This window comes from Pyrgilauda ruficollis, unplaced genomic scaffold (assembly GCF_017590135.1).
Source record: "Pyrgilauda ruficollis isolate IOZ18807 unplaced genomic scaffold, ASM1759013v1 scaffold48, whole genome shotgun sequence".
Lineage (NCBI taxonomy): Eukaryota > Metazoa > Chordata > Aves > Passeriformes > Passeridae > Pyrgilauda > Pyrgilauda ruficollis.
The window spans coordinates 6082574-6104786 of NW_024526377.1; the positions used below are offsets into that span (position 1 = coordinate 6082574).

At 40.3% G+C, this 22213-nt stretch overlaps 1 protein-coding gene across 1 annotated transcript in view; it reads left to right on the top strand.

Annotated features, from left to right (window-relative positions):
• Window positions 1-15960: 15960 nt before the first annotated feature.
• The window catches only part of KHDRBS3 (KH RNA binding domain containing, signal transduction associated 3), an 89056-nt gene continuing 82803 nt past the window's right edge, over window positions 15961-22213 (top strand). The window contains exon 1 of the mRNA XM_041479461.1: window positions 15961-16417. Within this exon, the coding sequence (XP_041335395.1) occupies window positions 16330-16417 (88 nt within the window). The 5' untranslated portion in view covers window positions 15961-16329. The remainder of the gene's footprint in view (window positions 16418-22213) is intronic.

Genomic DNA, 22213 nt, shown 5'->3' on the forward strand with positions numbered 1-22213 from the left:
AAAATGAGTAAATTGCAAAAAGGACAGAAAAGAATTACTTCTACACTCAGAGTTTTCTACTGGAAACTGCTGAGGTACCAGCAGTGCCCTAGTAAATCTGATTGTCTCCTCAAGGGAAGTAGCTCTTCCTGGAGCATTGCAGAGAAGGCATATGGTAGGCTCTGGCTTCCATTTCTTGGGATCGGGCACCTAAAAAAAAATACATTGCAAGAAATCACTGCAGTCCTTTATCCATCTGTCTTTGGTATGCTGGTGTGAGACAATTTCACTCCAAGTTGTTCATACTGATGGAGTTCTACTTAACTGAAGTACTGCCATAGAAAATAGCTGAGCAGATCAGCTCTTCCTGGAGGATAACTTTGCTCACTGAAGCAGATGATAGTAGTCCACAGACTTACACAGTCTTGAGAAAAGAAGGAAGACACAGAAGGTTCATTTCAGCTAAAATTTTGGTGGCTCTCTGTTCCCATTATAAATGTGCTCATTAGAGTCCATCATAAGAGGCCATCACATATGTTTAAAGTTAAACACCTACACAACCTTTTGCACAACGAAGGCATAGCTACCACCAGTTTTGCTGGTATTTATTTTTATCTGCTCTCATCCTAGTTTGCTTATAAGGGGCTACCAAAGAACTGTAATGTCATTAAACACCATCCAGACATGAAAAGCTTGCTGGAGAACTTCAATCCCTACAGAAAAAAATATGGCTAAGCCACAGAGGAACAAGTACTTACGTTTTCAAACATTTTTGAAATCACTGGCCTTACAGAGTAGACTTAATATGTGAAAACAAATCATTTTATGACAGATTTCTTTGGGGTTAATATCAAGGAAACATCATGTTGCCATTGGATACACCTCAGCCATTTAGAGGAGAATAAATACTGTCTGAAATCAATATATTTGTGTACTTAACCAAGATGAGAAATCCCAATCATTCCAACCATTTTGTGTAAAAGGAGATGGTGTTTTTCAGGGACTTTCCATTTGCTGCAAAGAAATTCTCCATGGATGAGAAAGGGTTCAATTCCATTGTGTAAGCACAAGCATCTAGTACTGCTAAATGCTAAGGTGTAGACAGATAGACACATAGACACATAGATAGAAAGATAGATAGATATGTGTGTGTATATGTGTATATATATATATATATACACACATGTGAGGTACATATATATATATGCATATATGTATATATACCTTATTCCATATATATATATACCCACACACACACACACATATATATATATATATATACACACACACCAAACCCCCCAAAAAGCCACCCATCTTAACAAGAGCTCAACAGATGATTTAATGCATGTTTCTCTAGACCCTATTATGAAGGAAAGAATGAATCCCAAACCAAACGGTCCTACATGATGTTAATTAAAAAAAAATATGTCTTTGCAGAAAGAAATCAAAACACAGGCTCTAAACCCATCAGATAACCCAGACTAAATGGATCACAAACAAGGTTATGGACCCTTCCTCCACTCTAAGGCTCCCTTGCTCATGCCACAGTCTTTAACTCTGAGACAGTTTTACCACACACTACCAACTCTTCATCTCCTTTTTCACAGGGTGTTAATAAGGCTTAATTAGCAAAATAACCATTTGCAGTAGAACTACATTTCCCAGAGTGGTCTTCTTTTTGCAAAGTAGTTATTTTTCAATACATGTCAAGATCCATATAACAGAGAACTTTCTTCTTGAACTTTTGTCAGGGAATGGATTTTAAGACCCAATTGAATCAGTCAATACAATTGTATTTTAGAGCTGTTCTCAATTCAGGGTTTTCAGGTATTTCCATGGATGAGAAAGGGTTCAATTCCATTGCGTAAGCACAAGCATCTAGTACTGCTAAATGCTAAGGTGTAGACAGATAGACACATAGACACATAGATAGAAAGATAGATAGATATGTGTGTGTATATGTGTATATATATATATATATACACACATGTGAGGTACATATATATATATATATGCATATATGTATATATACCTTATTCCATATATATATATACCCACACACACACACACATATATATATATATATATATATACACACATATATGTATGTACCTTAGGGAACACATATAAATTATATGTATATATTCTATAAAGCTGGAGGTCAGGTGTGCTATTCCAGATTTGTCATGTCACATCAGACATGTGTTTTATCCCTGCCTCCCCGCCAAGTGAATGCTGTGTCACCTTTATGCTGAAAGAGAGCTCAATCCTTGCTGTGCACTCAGTGCTGAAGCATAGGTGGTGACCTTGCTGCCCAGCTTTACTGATGGTCAGTAATTTAAACAAAAAAGACACAACTACACCCATGATTGTCAGCAATTCTTATTCGCCCTCTATTCTCCCTCCTTCACCTCTATGTGTTAAGATGTTAGCTAGAGGTAATTATTTTTCATATACAAAATTTAAGCTATACATTTTTATTTCTCAGACACACTTCATGCAAAACCCAGTTTGCATCCAGTTTAGAGTGTTTTGATTTAAACATCCATTACTAGGCTCAGATTGACAGCAGAAAGAATTCACAAAGAATTTCTAAGAAAAAATGTCACACAGTTCTAGTGACCCTGTTAGAAAATGTAAGAGATTGCTGTTTCACAAAGTAAATAGCAAGTCTCATTTTCCTAGAAATTCTCCTATGTTCAGATTCAACACACTAAAACTGTTCTCCAGTGGTAGAGCAACACCTGCCTGCAGGGGAGCATTGCAGGAAACTGACTTACACTGTGTACTAAAACCACACCCTGCAGACAACAGAGGGGTATAAACAAAAGCTGTATCACCCCACTGAAATAATGAGGATTCAATAAAACTGAGTTCTCTAGACCCTATTATGAAGGAAAGAATGAATCCCAAACCAAACGGTCCTACATGATGTTAATTAAAAAAAAATATGTCTTTGCAGAAAGAAATCAAAACACAGGCTCTAAACCCATCAGATAACCCAGACTAAATGGATCACAAACAAGGTTATGGACCCTTCCTCCACTCTAAGGCTCCCTTGCTCATGCCACAGTCTTTAACTCTGAGACAGTTTTACCACACACTACCAACTCTTCATCTCCTTTTTCACAGGGTGTTAATAAGGCTTAATTAGCAAAATAACCATTTGCAGTAGAACTACATTTCCCAGAGTGGTCTTCTTTTTGCAAAGTAGTTATTTTTCAATACATGTCAAGATCCATATAACAGAGAACTTTCTTCTTGAACTTTTGTCAGGGAATGGATTTTAAGACCCAATTGAATCAGTCAATACAATTGTATTTTAGAGCTGTTCTCAATTCAGGGTTTTCAGGTATTTGTAAATGAAGACAAAAGATTAGGTTTTTACAGGGACCCTATCCTGTCTCAGCTTACTCCACTGTTGCATCTGTACAATGTTTTATATTATAACTGATTACTTCATAACAAAATTTAAAAGAGAAGTAAAATTTTCTAAGAATTTCCTCAGCCCAGGAAGTGTTAAATGACATGTAGCACAGGAAACAACTAGGGCTACATTTTGAGCTTTTTGGGGGTGCCGTACATATTTCTAAAACACACAAAGGTTTTTTTTTTTTTAATATGAGATAATATTATTTTTCACATTTTAATGCATATTAACATTTATTTCTTCCAAAATTTCTTATATTGGTGCTAATGACCTTTTTTGGTGGGCTGGTTCTAAGACACTGGAGAAGCAGAAATGAATTCAAAATTTCAGGGCTCCTTTTTTCTCAATTTGGATAAAGAAACACATTATAAAAAGCAATAGCTGTGTGTGAGGCCTTAGGCTTTTGTGGGTTTTAAGGGTGGACGTTGATGGCTTTTTTTAAACCAGGTTAGAAATAATTCCAGTAAAGACTCCTGCTGTGTCAGCAGGTCTGGATAAAAGTAATCAGTACAAAATGATGTAGGAGTTTCTTTTCTTTAATAAAAACCCCATACCAAACCAAACAAAGCCCCCAAAAAACCCAGAAGTTGAGAGCTCAATGTAAATAAGGAAAAGCTAGCTGCTGCTGCCACGAATGAGTGGTTTAGGTTGCTTAAAGAATCACCAGCAAGGAATCAGCAAAAGCAAGTTTGATATAAATTTGCAAAAGCATGGCAAAGTTTGATGGCAAGGTTCACTCTAGTACTTACTATATAAATAAAGCCCACAAATAAAAAATGGTTGGGGAGTAACCTATGAAGACTTATGCTGAAACCAGGGAAAAAAATGGGTAAGGAGGAAAAAGAGTAAGGGATGCAATGGGTAACAGAGATCCTCCTGTTGATCCTCAAGGTTCAGAGTGGATGCCCTTGCCAAACTTAGCCTGAGACTGGATCAACAGTTTGGGTCTAAAGGATTTAGCATAATAAGACTACAAAAAATATTTTCCATATATGGTGAGGGTTACTATAGTGGCAGGTAAATTTAGGTTTTTATCTTTTGTTTGATATTAGAAAGGGTAACTGGGCACTTCTATAGATACCTAGGTTTGAAAAATATCACATAATTGTTCACAATTTTTAGGTTGGGTGAATATTACCAAGCAAGATGCAGGATGCATAAAATCACCCTGCATAACCTGAACCAGTGGGATAAACTTTATGGTCTTATAGCTTCAGGGCAGAAGCTCAGGTCCTGCAGCAAGCTCTCTCCTGGGGCACTTGCAGCCCCCAATGCTTTACATAAAAGGAAAGTGCAAGGGAAAGTTGTTACTGGGGGCATTGTATCCAAGTTTTGGCAAGGCAGTTCAGCAGATATTAGTGTTCCCTGGACTCCTTCCTTGGGCAAACTGTTGGATTAGATGACCATGTGGGGTCTTTTTCACTCTCCTTTTCTTCAGTTCTGTAGCATGCAGCTCCCTGTACGATTGTGCTGTCTGTGCTGTCAAGAAAAAAATATTCACGTTGATATTTTTTATGCATGTAAAGGACAACAGCATCTGGCAAAGCAATGTTTTATAAAGCTGCACTTGACCACTAACCTGTTGTGTTGAGGACATTTCAATAGTCTTCCATACTGAAAAACCAGAAAGACTTTAGCACCGCTGTAGATAAATATAATAATCTTGAAATGAAAGCATATGTTTCTTTCACACATTCCCACTTCTATGCTTTAATTTGTCCCAGCCTACCTGAAGTGTTTTTACTGAAATTAGATCTGTTACTAGTGTAAATTATAGCTGTTCTATTTCTGTGCTATAAAAAAAAAAGAAATAGAAATGTATCTGGTTATACTTAGCCTTGGATATTTTTAGTATTGTTTCCTAATCTTGCTGTGGAAATCTAATGCAATACAGAACATAAGAGATCACATTATTATACCTATAGCTACAAAATAAGCAAGCAGAAATTAAAAAAAAAAAAACCAAAAAACAAAAAAAAAAACCCAAAAAACCACAAACCCAAACAACAATGGATATTAAAAATCTAATTATTTGTGTCGTTTAGAGAATAGTATTTGTTTTATAATACAACCATGAATATGGCACATTTGTGTAGCACATTCTGCTTATTGGAAAACAAATCCAAGATGAGATAATTTTAACTGCATACAGTATCATGGGAACAGGAGATTTGTGGCAAAACACCGGGAAAAAAAATCACAGTAATGAATAAAAAAATCAGTAGCTGAGAAACTTACAGCAAGGGACCTATTTGTTCTTTAGGATTGTTATGCTAATTTTTGGGACTTGCTGGAGCAGTAAAGTAGAGGTTTTAGGATGAAGGCATCAATTACCAAATACTAATTCTATAAAGATATCATTTCCTTCTCAAAGTAATTTCAAATACCCATTCTTACCCTACTTTTCAAGCGCTGCACTTTTACTTGAACTCTGTAAGAGGTAAAACTCTTCAGAAGTCAATAAAAGTTTCCTTATGAAAACAAAAGTGGTTTCCTTGCAAAATATGTTCTAATCCTCCACTAATTTGAAAAAAGATAATAAAATATCTAGAGGCCCCTAAATAAGACCCAGAATGGAGATATTAGACTACTGAGGTATTATTTTTAAGGAAATGTGTGCTTGGATACATTTTAAGCCTTACTAAGCACTTCTTACCTGAGTTTACATTTGTGGCTGTTGACTGCCAAAATAAGGCAGTGCATAAATAAAATTCAAACTATGGATTTTTAGTAACTTATTTTGACAAAAAATTATTTCTCAATATAAGACACATAAGTGCATTAAGTCAGAAACCCAAATTATTAGGGGAAATGGTGGGGAGGGAAATGAGGGAGGGACACTGCATCTAATGAAAATATTCCAGCAGGAAAGCAAAGACATATTTTTGCCTTATCATTTCACTTTATACATTGACCTATAATGAAATAGTCCTGCTATAATGAAATAGTCCTGCTTCTTACTTTCCCTCATTTTGCAAAAACTTAATACATAGATGGAAGTGCTGTGATACTTGGGAATGTATGGTCAGGACTATTTTCTTTCCATTTGAGTTCTAAATTAAAAATATGAAATCAGGCCATTATCACCCACTGAATTCTCAGGCACAGTTTGTAGAAACAGGTGTCTGGGGGTTTTGTTGGATTTTTTGTTCATTTTGTTTTGTTTTCCTAGTGACTCCTATTTCTCTCCTCATAGCCACATTTCCTTTAACATTCCCCAAAGCAACAGCTCTCCCAACTCTTCTTGCTGTATCTTGCAGTGCCAACTATTCTTGGGGTGTCCTGTGTAGGGTCAGGAGTTGGGCTCAAAGATCCCTTTGGGTCCCTTCCAACTCTGAATATTCTGTGATTCTATGATTCTATGTACTGTCTAAAGCTAAAGAACTACTAACTTAAATACATAGTTTGCTTACTGCAAAATTGAAAGTAAACATTTGATTTCAAAATATAGGACCAAAACACCATGATTAGAAGTTTTAATAGAAATTAAACTTATGTGACAGATTTAAAGAACAGATTTCTTGTGAGATAAAATTCATAAATATAGAAGGTGACAAAACTCTGCCTTGCTATCTGAGATATTTGCTAAAATTATTAGCATTTACTAATGTATACACAGCTGAAATATTTTTAAAAACAATTTTTTTTTGCATATATCTTCTACTTGGCTATGTCATATTAAAAAATGAAGCAATGAGATACACATGCAACAGTCACATTAACATTGTGGAGATGGTATTGATGGGTAGGTTGAAAGAATTGACTTTAGAAAACAGACCTATTTTGTGTTATAAGTGCAAATGACACTATTTGGAGCTGGACATAAAAACAGCATCCTTCTCAGGAACTGCTGGAGAGCTGAGCAAACCTCTCATGGCAAAGACTGATGATTCTCTCTGTTCCTTAACTCTTTGCATCACAAAAGATACCAAGAACAGGATGCTGAGAACATTTTGCACTGTTTGATCCTTCCACTGTATCTGGGCAGAGTGGGTGCATGTATAAAATCCACGTTTCACAGACTGATCTGCATGTGCGCTTTGAGTGGGAGCTGAGTCTTGCTGAGTCTTACATGGTGAGTTCCTCTTTCACGTGTTGCTTCGTAGAAGGTACAGAAGGAGAACTGGTTCCATTTACAAACAGAAAATGCTTTATGGCTTTTTTTGTTTATTTTCTTCCCTCCTCCCCCCACTTGCGTCTTTTGGGGGTCTCCTATAGCTGCTGCTTTGCACCATAATCTCACTTCAAGTATGTGAGGTCACATGAAAGCAGCATTACTTTTTATGCACTTTGGTCTCAACAGAGTCTGCAGAGTTACTGGCTCATCCTCCAGCTTTTTAAATAAGATTTTTTATTCTAAGAGAAAAATGGACATTTTACAGCTAACCCTCTTCCCTCTTAAGAGAAGCTTAAGAAATGCTTTTTCTAAGACTGTTTTACTATTACTGTGTAGAGTTAAAGTTTAAAAGCAAGTGCAATAAACCACCATCACCAAATGGCCTCTATTACATAATAACTTTAGTTTACTCTGACTCTCTGAGGATCTGAGCAGTCTGAACAATGTTATTTTCTGATATATTATGAGAAGAAAAGAAACTGTGGTTTTCATGCACAATAATGAAAGAAATAGGCCATGGGTAAATCAGAAATGAAATATTGCAGAAAATAGTGGCATATAGAAGATATTAAGGCAGCAGATTTATTTCAGTGTTGGAGTAGCTAATATTCCTCACCTTGGTTCCAGTCGGTAACAGGGAAAAAGGCACTGATATTTTCAAAGCTCAAGTATCGAGTAAACTCATGCAAGCAGACAGGAAAACACAGATTGTAATTTTGAATTGAGTTCTGTTTCTTTTTCAAGAAAACATCAGCATACAAAGATAAATGCTGGGAGCCACATCACAGTCTTACCAAGACAACAGATAACTTATGGCTGATGAAGCCTTGGTAGTTAGGAAAGACAGTCTGTGAGAGACAAGCTTTTAAAGCATTGAATATAAGAAGAAAAAATTAGCAACAAACAATTTCACCCTGTAAAAAGCTGTCCTTAGAACAAAAGAGAACATTCATTAGCACACAAACACAATGTGCTAAAAGATGTGAAAGCAGGAAGAGGACAGGTATAACAGAGATAAGGGTGTACTGGATTTGGCATCACCCACGTTCAGAGCAATAAAAGAGGTATGTGGGAGGACCAGATGCATCAAGGTTTGTAATACATGTTGATTGTCCCAGCACCAGAGAAGGCAGTCACAAAGTGCTCAAAGCAAACCCCTTTTGTAAGTGTACTAGGCAGGAATACAGGAAATTAAAGAGTGTACAATTTTGCAAAAGCTCCTAGCAGAGGAATTTAGCAATGGTTCAACATTCCTTTATAGCTACAGTATAAAATCAAGAAAGGATTACTAAAAAAGTATCTCTATTCAAATATGACACAAGAGAAAAAGACTATCTAGAAAAAGGTTTTTTTGCCATGATAATGTTGATATCTTTTGCATCATTAGAACTATAGGAAGTGGGTGTTAGCAAGTACGTAATAGAAAATGACAAAAATCTAGATTTTTAACAAATACCTGCACAAAACAAATAATGGGCTATAAAATCATTGCACTTTATTCAAAACAAGATTAGGAAGGACCCTTTTAATATTACAAAATGCTTCAGAGCAGAATATACAAAGTTCCTGAAGATGCCTACAGGCACATCATATGACCAAGGCACATGTGTGTGCAGCTCCAGGACTACACTGCTCCTACAGGACTACACTGCAGCTCCACTGCTACAGCTGCCATTAGCAAAATATCTAGAGGAAAGGAAAAAATCCTTCAGATCATGGCATACTTGAATATAATGACAAAGTGGTGGTGAACTCACTGCAATGTATTGACTCAATTACTGCACTGGAAATCAGAGAGACTGTTCTGATACAGTGTGTTAGCCTTTGGGACCTAGATAGAAAGTAAAGTAGAATGACAAAATGTATCTGCTCTAGATGATGCAATCATTTTGCACTATAGGTCTCATATATTCTATGTACTGTGTTCTACCTTAACTTGGCTGATTACCTTGATTAGGTCCAAAAAAAGCCTCAACTTTGAACTATGAGGCAAAAGGTATAAAATAGAAAGAGGTGAATTTTTAGAGAAAAGCTTTTGAAAACAATTTGTCATGGATGTTCTGATATGACAGTACACTCTAATTTATTTTTTCATATTTTAAATTGCATGCAAGTTTAAAAAAAAAAAAGAAAAAGGCCACAGGAATATTGGAGAAAGGAGTGCAATGGTACTTTCATCACGCCTAATAGAAATCGGCAAGTAACACACTGCAATCTTAAGGAAGCCAGAACCCACTTAGCAACATGCTAGTCAGAATTGTGGTGAGTCACATCAATCACTATGTGGTATTTGTGACAAACCATTTCTCCAAACAGACCCTGCTTCTACAGGTCTTCAGCTGTGTGCACTTTAGTGAGTTGAAGTCTCAAATAAATAATGATTCTGTAACAGTCTGTTGTGGTCTGAGATTTAAATCAGGAACCCAGGAGTTAATCAGAGGCAAGGACTACATTAGAGGCATGTAAAGTCTAGCACAGAATTGGAAATGACCCCAGCAGGGTGGCAGCCTGCGGGTGCAGTGTCTTCTGTATCTGAGGGAGGGTGCTGCAACAGTTTCCCCTTGATCGGGTGCCTTGTAGTAGGTCCCAACCACAAGGTTGTTTTTGTCTAAATTACTGCCCACTCTGTTTGGTTCCTCACCTGTGACAAGTGTTCCATTTATTCGATGATCACACCAAGCTGTCACTTACTGGTGTGCTCGTATCCCACAAAGCCAACCCCGTCCTGGGCTGCACCCACAGCCCTGTGGGCAGCACAGTGAGAGAGGCAATTCTGCCCCTCTGCTCTGCTCTCATGAGACCCCACCTGCCGTGCTGCATCCAGCTCTGGGCTCCTCAGGACAGGAAAGGTTGGATCTACTGCAGCAGGTCCAGAGGAGGCCACACAGATGGTCAGAGGTCTGAAACACCTTCCCTGTGAAGACAAGTGAATTGGGACAGTTCAGCCTGCAGAAGAGATGGCTCTGGGGAGACCTTATAGCTGCATTTTAGCACTTAAAGGGGGCTTAAAATAAAGATCAGAACAAACATTTTACCAGGAGCTGCTGTGATAGGACAAGAAGTAATGATTTTAAGTAAAAGATAGTAGACTCAGACTAGATATAAAGAAATTCTTTACAATGAGCATGGTGAAACACTAGACCAGGCTGCCCAGAGAGCTGACAGATGCCCCATCTCTGAAAACATTCAAGGTCAGTTTTGATGGGGCTCTGAGCAACCTGAACTAGTTGAGGATTGCAGGAGTGGACTTGGACTAGATGACCTTTCCAACCCAAAGCATTCAATGATTCCACGGAAATGACAAATATTTAGTTGTACTTGCAATATTTGGAACAAAGAATTAATGGTGAAACTACTGCTTGTAATCACTGCTTGTTATGTTGATTCAACAAATAAAGAAAATGTAAGTGGATTAATTTGTACAGAATCCATATTTCAGAGAGAGGACACAGCTCAGTTTCTGCCTCTTTACACATGGTCCCCTCACATCCTGTTGGTACAAGAAAGTGAATTTCGTTTCTGAGAGTGAAGATACCAACACATCCTAATGCTTCTAGCACATATGAGTATTAATTTTGGCACCCACAATTTTAGCTTATAGATAGACACACTGTCAGGTCAGATAACTGGTGCTAAAAAGGGAGTAATGGATATTAGTCTGACATGGTTCCTGACTGATGTCCACCTATCAAACTAACTTCCTGAGACTACCACATGAATTAAAAAGCGAAGTAATTGTGTACTGTTAGAGAGAAAACACATTTAAGTCATGAGTTTTAGAAATTTGGACTCACGGCTTTTCAATATTCATGAATCCTACAGCTAATACTTACCAGACATCTCCTTGAGCAAGGCTGCTTTTCAACCTCTGCATAGATTTCAGCAGTAAGAAAGCAATCAATCCTTAAGAAGATGGTGTTTCCTGCCTTTCCTGGACAGTAAAAGTGATGCTTAGCAGGCTTTTCCCAGCCAACCACATCCTGGGCTGCTTTCTAGGGCCCAAGGCTTCTAATTTCCCATCCTTTCTACCCTTGTCTTATTTTATTGCATCCTAGTGAATTTCATTGGAGAAAACAATATCCTGCATTTGTTATGTGCAGGTTTGAGTTTGAACAATAGGGTACAACATGGATAATTTTATAATTCCTATATTATTACAGACCTGGAGAGAACCAAGTCTTCAGACTTCCAGTAAGTCTTTCTTTGTTGAAAGCTAGAGGGAATTGGTATAATATGGGAAGAAATACTGTGGTTTCTTGAAACACCAAATGTTTACTTAACCAGTTACCAGGGAGAATATGACTCTTTCCAAGAAAGGTGAATTGTTTTTTACACAAATTGTAATAACATAACTGAGGTCCTTCATGCTTTAGTACAACTTTAAGTACATTTAGGCTTAACTGGAAAAATAAGGACTTTTTTGCTCCAGGTCACTCAATAAAGATTACACTCCTACATATTGTTCTGTGTCAAGAGTTGTATGTGCCTGCCTGTTTCACAACAGATGGCTGCATTTCAGTACTTTTATATAGAAGACGTATATGGAAGGTTGAAAAAAACATTTGTTTTAATTCAAATTCTTCCAGCTGCTTGTATGCTTTAGTTCTATCCATTGAGCTTGATGTCATGCAAAAGAATTTTTTAAATAGAACTTTGCAAATTTGTTTCTGTTCATTTTGGATCAAGATTTATCTGGAATGGTTGTACAGAGAGTATAAATTGAGTATGTTTCATGTTGTAACATACCAGCCATTTTTTCATGGGGCATTGCAATCTGTGAAATACAAGGTATAAGACACCTTAAAATATAGTCTTTTGGTTTTCAGGGTGAAAGAGCACTTGCAGTTCTGAGAAGGGAGCCTTAACCTCTGCTTCCAAGCTTGGAGTGAGCATTTCTCATGCTAGTTTACTTTTTCAGAGCTTTCTTTCTCCCTGTATTGCAAGGATACGAGTAAGATATATCACAGATTTTCTCTTTTTTTAATGAAATACAGAAGTAAATGTATGGTTATTCAATTCACAGATATAAGAGTATTTTTCGTGGTCTTTTAAGTCTAGATCATCTAAGTTCCTTATTGGCTTAACCAGTAAACACTGATTTAAAATGTTACTTTATGGGTTTGGCTTCAGTGATTTAGCAATTTTCCTCTGCTTTGCCCTTGTGCTCTGTGACAGAGAAGAGCTGGTGTGGCTTCCTCCGGGCTTTTGTCACCCAAGATTCATTGATGAGACACCTAAGGACTAAAAAGGAAGCAAAGTAAAGGCTCAAAGCTAAAGAACAGAGCGAATCATGACCTTGTCTAACAAAAGCATCCTCTGAAAAAATAGGCTTGAGCAAGGTCTTTTAAACTTTGCTTCTCTTCCCTGGTTTAGAACAGGGTGAATCCCAAACCCACTTAGAGCCGCACATCTGGGCAACTCATCAGAAATACGGTTTTTTGGCTAGTATTTATGTAAGTGGTTTGTATTACTAGAGGCAAAAGCACAGAACGAGGATACAGCTGTTTGTGAGAGGGAAAAAGAAAATAAAATCGCGCTTGCTCTACTTTGAACACAAGGTCTGCCTTTCTCCGTAAGATCTGGCAGGGAGGGAAAGGACCCTGGATCCCCGACCCCTCTCACAGATCCTACAGTCCCGGAGAGTGCCCGAAGGGGACTCGTGTGTCGGAGGGGTCACTGTGGGGTCTGAAGGACTCAATGAGTCCCACTGCTCCAGGCACGGCGCTGCGACTGTCCCGGTCCCGCTCGGCTCCCGGCGCGGAGCCGCTCTGGGAGGGTCCCTCAGCACCGGCCCCTCACCAACAGCGGAGAGGCGGGGCCAACAGCAGCGACCAATGAGAAGCTGCGACTGGTTTCTGACTGACAGGCCACGCTATCCAATAGGAGCCTTCACTTGAGCAAGGCGGCGACACTTAGGGGGCTCTGCTATCCCCGCCCATTGGAAAGAGCTGGGGCGGGGCACCGCTCCTGGGCGGGGCTACAGGCCGCTGGGGGGGCGTGGTCTGGGGCCGTATATAAACCTGGTGCGGGGCGGTTTGCGCGCTCAGTGGGCGCTGTGTCGCCGTCGGTGCGGTCCGTGTTGTGGGTCTGTGCGCAGCGCCTGCCGCCGCCTAAGTCTCTTTTGTTGTGTGCGCGGCTCCCGTCTTGCCTGGGTCAGCGGCTCCCGGGGCGCGTCTCTTCCCCGTCTTTCCTCCTTGTGCGCTTCCGCAGAGTGATTTGTCCGCGCCCCTTGTCTGCTGAGGGGGGGCGGCCCCCCAGCCCGCGCCCCTTTTCTCCCCGCTCCTGGCCGGGGGCTTGCGGCGCTTCCTTCTGGATGCGTCCCCGCAGCCCCGGGCGGGAGGCGGCCGGGGGGAAGCGCTGCCTCCGAGGATTTACTGCTGCTTGGGACTCGGACCCGCTCCTTCCCCGCGGGCGCACCCGGCGCCCCGGCTCCGCTGCCGCTCCGGGCCGCTGCCATGGACGAGAAGTACCTGCCCGAGCTGATGGCGGAGAAGGACTCGCTGGACCCGTCCTTCACTCACGCCTTGCGGCTGGTCAACCAAGGTGAGGGACCGCGGGGTGCCTTGTCCCGCGGCGGGGACGGGCCGGAGTGAGCGGCGGCCGCCGCGGATGCTCAGCCCGAGGTTCACCCTTCCCTATTGCGCCGCTTGGAGGGGTTTGTTGTGCTCAGGCTCCCGGTGAGGTTCTCGGTGCGGGGTTCACTCTTGCCTTGCACCGCTTGGGGGGGTTTGTTGTGCTCAGGCTGTCGGTGTTTGCCGGCTCCCGGCGCCTTCCCCGTGCCCTGCCGGGCAGCCACGCTCGCTGGGTGCCTGCCCGCATTGCCCCTCTTCCACCCGTGTTTTCTCTGCCGTCGCTCACTACTCCAGTTACAGATTATTCCGAGTGGAATGGCTGTGTCTGCTGTGCTCTGCTTGGGCTGCATGTCAATTAAAACCCCCGATGGTTTTCCTATTTTACCCTGTTTGTGAACAATGAACAGCCGATTGTTTACATGCGTGTGAGCCTTTGTAAGAGCGAGCCTATTGCCGATGGCTTTTCCTAGAAACTTTAGGCTCTGCTACATTTTAGTAAGCCTTTAAAAAGCACAAAGCATATTTTATTTTGCAATTATGTAACTCCAGATAATAAATTACTCCCACTCCTTCTGCATCTGTCAAGTCAGATGTGCTTTAAAGTGCTAGTTTTTTGTTTCAGTGATGCGGTACTGACTAAAAAGTCATTCTATGTGAATTAAAGTATGATTTAATGTACATTTGGAGATACTGTATAATTGGCAGGCGATACTTTCAAGTACAGCTCTGGAAAGACAAATGCTTGACCTAGTGCTTAGGATGCTCAAGTGAAATAAGCTATGAACTGATCCTCTAGCACACCAAACATAGTGATAGCCAAAATGATTTTGGCTTCAATTGTAATGATTACAAAGCCGTGCTTGGTGTGCTTTGCATCCTGTAACAGGAACAAGTTTAAGTTGATGTGGGTTCTTCTCATGTGTTGTAGGTTTCGATGTGTAATAGAGGCAAATGTCTGTCTCAGAATCAGAAGGAGAATTACTGTTGTCTGGATACTCTGGAGTTAGGGGTAGCTGTCCCAGTTTCAACTGTGGAATGCATATGCTAAGTGAATTGAAGGTCCATATCCATGGGTGGTTGGTATTTTGCATATTTTTCCAAACTCTGAATCTGTAAAAATGTCCCTGTTGATTGTGGGAAAAGGAGAATTATGTTAAAAAAAAGCATAAAAAAAGCATTGCTTCTTGTGTTTGCTGTGAATGAAAAAATTTGTAAAAATTAAGTTTGATGGCTACAAATTATTGAAGTTTCTCTCCAGGTAGTGAAGAATCTTTTTGCATGTGTAAGTTATTCCAGGGAGTTACAGAAGTATGTGATTTACTATTTTGTAAACAGTGTTAAAGAAAGTAAATCTGTCCTTTTGACTGAATTTATGATATTTTTTGAGGTTCTCATTGAAATGATAAATTGGAGGACTGAAACTTTTGCCTTTAATCACAGTATCTGCATGCATACATTCAGCTCCAGAAAAAGAACCTATATTGTCAGTGCAAAAGTGTAGATGTATGTGCATCCAACCTCTGTAATCTAGTCGGTGTCTTGATTTTTTGTTTACTTTGATAGTGTTGAATTATATCTGAAGTGTTTCACATGTTAGAGGTGGAGAAAAGAAATACTGAGGGTGACTAATCAGCTGGTTAACACCAGTTTAAAATGGAAATCTGTGTAATAGCTATTTAAAATAGTTTAATTGTAGAACCACCAAAGACCCAGATCAAACAGAGTGCCTGTATAATACACTGACTTCAGGAGGGGATGTTTTACAAACCCATCCGGTCATGACATTACTTTATCAGTGACTTTTTTTTTCTCAGTGGCAATAATTCTATGCACTTAAATGAATGACANGTCCGTGTTGTGGGTCTGTGCGCAGCGCCTGCCGCCGCCTAAGTCTCTTTTGTTGTGTGCGCGGCTCCCGTCTTGCCTGGGTCAGCGGCTCCCGGGGCGCGTCTCTTCCCCGTCTTTCCTCCTTGTGCGCTTCCGCAGAGTGATTTGTCCGCGCCCCTTGTCTGCTGAGGGGGGGCGGCCCCCCAGCCCGCGCCCCTTTTCTCCCCGCTCCTGGCCGGGGGCTTGCGGCGCTTCCTTCTGGATGCGTCCCCGCAGCCCCGGGCGGGAGGCGGCCGGGGGGAAGCGCTGCCTCCGAGGATTTACTGCTGCTTGGGACTCGGACCCGCTCCTTCCCCGCGGGCGCACCCGGCGCCCCGGCTCCGCTGCCGCTCCGGGCCGCTGCCATGGACGAGAAGTACCTGCCCGAGCTGATGGCGGAGAAGGACTCGCTGGACCCGTCCTTCACTCACGCCTTGCGGCTGGTCAACCAAGGTGAGGGACCGCGGGGTGCCTTGTCCCGCGGCGGGGACGGGCCGGAGTGAGCGGCGGCCGCCGCGGATGCTCAGCCCGAGGTTCACCCTTCCCTATTGCGCCGCTTGGAGGGGTTTGTTGTGCTCAGGCTCCCGGTGAGGTTCTCGGTGCGGGGTTCACTCTTGCCTTGCACCGCTTGGGGGGGTTTGTTGTGCTCAGGCTGTCGGTGTTTGCCGGCTCCCGGCGCCTTCCCCGTGCCCTGCCGGGCAGCCACGCTCGCTGGGTGCCTGCCCGCATTGCCCCTCTTCCACCCGTGTTTTCTCTGCCGTCGCTCACTACTCCAGTTACAGATTATTCCGAGTGGAATGGCTGTGTCTGCTGTGCTCTGCTTGGGCTGCATGTCAATTAAAACCCCCGATGGTTTTCCTATTTTACCCTGTTTGTGAACAATGAACAGCCGATTGTTTACATGCGTGTGAGCCTTTGTAAGAGCGAGCCTATTGCCGATGGCTTTTCCTAGAAACTTTAGGCTCTGCTACATTTTAGTAAGCCTTTAAAAAGCACAAAGCATATTTTATTTTGCAATTATGTAACTCCAGATAATAAATTACTCCCACTCCTTCTGCATCTGTCAAGTCAGATGTGCTTTAAAGTGCTAGTTTTTTGTTTCAGTGATGCGGTACTGACTAAAAAGTCATTCTATGTGAATTAAAGTATGATTTAATGTACATTTGGAGATACTGTATAATTGGCAGGCGATACTTTCAAGTACAGCTCTGGAAAGACAAATGCTTGACCTAGTGCTTAGGATGCTCAAGTGAAATAAGCTATGAACTGATCCTCTAGCACACCAAACATAGTGATAGCCAAAATGATTTTGGCTTCAATTGTAATGATTACAAAGCCGTGCTTGGTGTGCTTTGCATCCTGTAACAGGAACAAGTTTAAGTTGATGTGGGTTCTTCTCATGTGTTGTAGGTTTCGATGTGTAATAGAGGCAAATGTCTGTCTCAGAATCAGAAGGAGAATTACTGTTGTCTGGATACTCTGGAGTTAGGGGTAGCTGTCCCAGTTTCAACTGTGGAATGCATATGCTAAGTGAATTGAAGGTCCATGTCCATGGGTGGTTGGTATTTTGCATATTTTTCCAAACTCTGAATCTGTAAAAATGTCCCTGTTGATTGTGGGAAAAGGAGAATAATGTTAAAAAAGCAGTTGCTTCTTGTGTTTGCTGTGAATGAAAAAATTTGTAAAAATTAAGTTTGATGGCTACAAATTATTGAAGTTTCTCTCCAGGTAGTGAGGAATCTTTTTGCATGTGTAAGTTATTCCAGGGAGTTACAGAAGTATGTGATTTACTATTTTGTAAACAGTGTTAAAGGAAGTAAATCTGTCCTTTTGACTGAATTTATGATATTTTTTGAGGTTCTCATTGAAATGATAAATTGGAGGACTGAAACTTTTGCCTTTAATCACAGTATCTGCATGCATACATTCAGCTCCAGAAAAAGAACCTATATTGTCAGTGCAAAAGTGTAGATGTATGTGCATCCAACCTCTGTAATCTAGTCGGTGTCTTGATTTTTTGTTTACTTTGATAGTGTTGAATTATATCTGAAGTGTTTCACATGTTAGAGGTGGAGAAAAGAAATACTGAGGGTGACTAATCAGCTGGTTAACACCAGTTTAAAATGGAAATCTGTGTAATAGCTATTTAAAATAGTTTAATTGTAGAACCACCAAAGACCCAGATCAAACAGAGTGCCTGTATAATACACTGACTTCAGGAGGGGATGTTTTACAAACCCATCCGGTCATGACATTACTTTATCAGTGACTTTTTTTTTCTCAGTGGCAATAATTCTATGCACTTAAATGAATGACAATTATTAGTGGAAATGTATATGTAATGGTTCTGGCTTGGATTTTGTGTGCCAGGTCCACTGACTATTTTCTATATTAGTTCCTGTGGAGGCAAATAAAATGGCTTGTCTAGTTTTTCAATTGGGTTTGTTTATCTTGTAAGTTTAGAATGAAACAGGTTTCCAAGTCTGGCTTCTCATCTGTAAGAGAATGTCTTACCAAAGGTTTTAAGTGCTTTAAATAACCAGCTTAATTATGTAATAGCATTTTGGTTGTCTTAGTGGCATTAAATTTGCTATCTGTATTTACTTAAACTGAAATACTGTACATCAGCTGGCTTTCTTCAGAAACTCAAGAGTAATTTGTAAGAGTTGTGTGGATGAAGTAGAATCCTTTTGAGATGCTGAAGTAATTGAGGTATGTTTACTGCTTAGACAGAAGAGCCAAATGGCTAACAAATTTCCAGTCATGTTGAAATTTGGTTTCTACGGAAAATCCTGGGTCTAGACTTCTGAAATGTGGTAATTATAGTTTTCAAATGGAAGTGAATGAATTTGCATATTATGCTTGTAATTGCATATTATAATTTGTGTATGCACAAATTACATAATTTTAAATTTAAAAAGTGGAGCTTGGCCTGCTTCAAGTTCCTGGGTAACATTTCAGTTAAAAAAGAAAAATGTGGAAATAACTAAGATGCTGTAAGAATATTTTTGTTGGCAGTGTTATTAATCTGCCTTTATGAATTAGGATTTGACAGAAGTTTCTCTGCCTTGAAACAGTGTTTTGAAAGCAGTAAAATCAAATATCAGCATCCTTCAATGTTCCTGCATAGTAAGTCCTGATTTTTCTTGTTGAGAACTCTTCATGGATTTGATGCCCTGTTTCTTTGGGACACAAATACAGTACTTATTGCCTAAATTGTTTTAAACAGTCATTGAAACATTTAGCTACTGCTTAAATTTTAGAACAGTGGGAATCTTTTCTAGGAGACTAGACGCTATCTCCTCTTCTAATTAAGAAGATGTATTTGTATACTTGAACATTAAGCCATCAAAAAAAGGGGATTTTTTTGCCTATAAACCCTTAAGCATGTTATAGATTGGAAATAGACTTATTTGCACATGTGGTAAGATGACCATGCTAATAGGATTAATTTGCAGCTGGTACCAGACAGTGGAAATGGTAATTTTGTCCAGTTATTAGCTTATAGTAAGTTCTGTAAACGATGAACCTGGGGAAAGATGAGATTCTGTGAAGAAACGAGAGCTTAGTACATTTGTGTTTTCCTATTTTCAGCTCTCATGTGCTCATCTTTATGTGAAATCTGAAAAATATTTGTCTGTGGGAGTGATGGTAGTTCTGAAATCAAGCCTTGTTTTGAAGGCTGTCTTTGCAGTTGTGGTTGTATATAAACGTTGGTAAATGTGCAAGTGTAGTGTTAATTCTCATAACTTGGTTCATGAGTGATGCTCTAAAAATACTGAAAGATCCGTGACAGAAAAGTTACTTTACCTTCTTTCACATTTATTTATAGTAGTGATTCAAGACGAGCAGTTCGTGAATCTTGAATGAAGTATGTGAAACTGCAGATGGAAGAAGCAAACTGTAAATAAAACATGGTGATACCAGACACATTTCCAACAGGGGAGACCTGAAAATGGGTGCTTGGCAGTTGTTTGGTTTGTGTAGATAATTAAATGTGTACATAATGAAAGTTAGGGTTGCTTCCATTGCTGAAAGACAGCTCTCTTGTGCAGACTGGACCTCTGGAATTCTTCCTTAGAAGCTCATTTCAGCTGCTTTGAGATTTGAGGTAATATCTGAACTTGGCAATGCTTCCTTTAAAATGTCGATGAGACGATGTACGGGAATACCAAGCCTTCCTATCAGTAGATGGCTGTATGTGCTAACTGTGTTGAATGGCTTTCCTGAGCCACATGGCTAGTGGTGATCAGCAGGGGCTTGCTGTTTCTTGTGTCAAATTTTGCTTGGGACTTCAGTAATCAGAGCTGTACCTCCCTAAATATCAGGGAGAATGGAGTGTGAGGTGAGTACGCTTTCTGCTTTGTAGAGGATATGAGTGGTCTAATTTTTTTTTTTTTTTCAGCAGAGATGACTTTGTAAAAATGGTTGAAGTAGGAGTTTAACAATAAATTAAGGTTCCTTATATATTACTGATTTTTGTTGTGGTTTAAGCTCAGCTTGGTTAGTAGGTACTGTGCAGCCACTCGTTGCTTTTCCCCCGGTGGAATCTGAGAATTGAAAAAAGGTACAACTTGTGGGTTTAATAACTGAAATAAAGTAAAATATAATAATTATACTGAAAATTAAAAAGAGGACTAAAACCCAAGAGAAACAAGTCATGCATAATACAGTTGTTCCCCATCTGCTGACTGATGCCCAGGCTGTCCCTGAGCAGCAATCAGTGGCTCTGAGTCAACTCCCCACAGTTTATATACTGGACATCCATCCTGTGCTGTGGAATATTCCTTTGTCCAGTTCAGGTCACCTCTCCTGGCCGTGCTCCCTCTGGGCTTTTTGTGCACCTGCTCCCCAGCAGAGCGTGAGACACTGCAGAGTCCTTGATTTAGAGTAAGCACTACTTAGCAACAACCAAAACATCACTGTGTTGTCAGCTCATACTGAATCTGAATCACAGCACTGTACCAGGCACTAGGAAGAAAATAAACTGTCCCAGCCAAAACCAGGACAACTTTCATTAAATCTTGGTATGCAAGGGGTTTTGTGCTTTTATTTAATTTATCAAAAACAAATGTGATTATGTGGAGTGACGTACCCATGTTGTAACGTAAGTGATCAGTTTGCCACTGAAGCATCCACTTTCCTGTGTGGCATGGCACAGACACATGGTGCTGCTCATTCCAGTCACTAATGGTGTTGAATGTACTCCATCTGTGTAACCCCAAACTCTCCTTTTTGTCATTATAGTATCAGTCACAAACAATACTTGTTTCAAGTGTCCTACTCTTTGAGGATTTCAAAGCACTTCATGAAGGTCATAGGTGTTTTGAAAATGAGATATGGCTGTAGAAAGCTTACTGTGTTTTAAAATTATTCAGAGCATTGTATGAAATGTAGTAAGTTTTGTGCTTCTCAGATTTTTTCAGACTGCTGGTCACTTTTAGTTGCCATTCTTAGCAGTTAACCAGAAATAAACTCTTCTGGGTTTAGTCTGATTACTAGAAGATGAGAGTCTAAGCAAAACGTTTAGGTGGAATTGGATATTTTCCAGGCCAAGTGTGAGGAGAAATTAAAGTGGCAGTAATGGGAATGGATACGATGTAATGGTTGCACCATCAGTCTAGGAAATGTTGATTTGGGTTGTATTTCTGTTTTCTTAAAGCAGCATGAAAACTGTAACTCTTGGACAGCAGAAGGGATATTTCAGAGTCTGTCTCTCATCTCAGCTATCTGTATTTGGTCAAACTTCAGAAGTTCAAGTTTTTGTTATAGTTCCTCTTAGCTTTTACTGCAGTGAAACTGTATTGGAGCAGTCAGAGGGCTTTCTAAAACTTAGATTCCAATCTTGCTCTCTTAAAAGGCTGGGGAAGTGATTTATCAGATATTCCAGTCATGTTAACAGGGTTCTGCAAAATGCAGCTGAAGATAATGATACTTTCTTCACCCCTGGGCTCATCTGTTCTGGAGCCTGACTGAGCCTAGAGCCACTCACTGCAATCACAATTAGTGCAAAGCTGACTCCTAATTCACTTGCACACTCACTTTGGCAGTCAATGAGAGAGATTGAATTTAAAGGTTTCAAATGCAGGCTGACATGGTTTGTCACTTTCAATCCTTTTTGACACCAGCCATGCAAATTAAAACTGTAACCTTCTGAGTACTTATTTACTGGGGAAATCAGAAAGAAGGTCACAGCACTGTTCCTCTGGCCTGTGGCTTGTTTGACTTTTCTTGCAGGTACTTAAAATT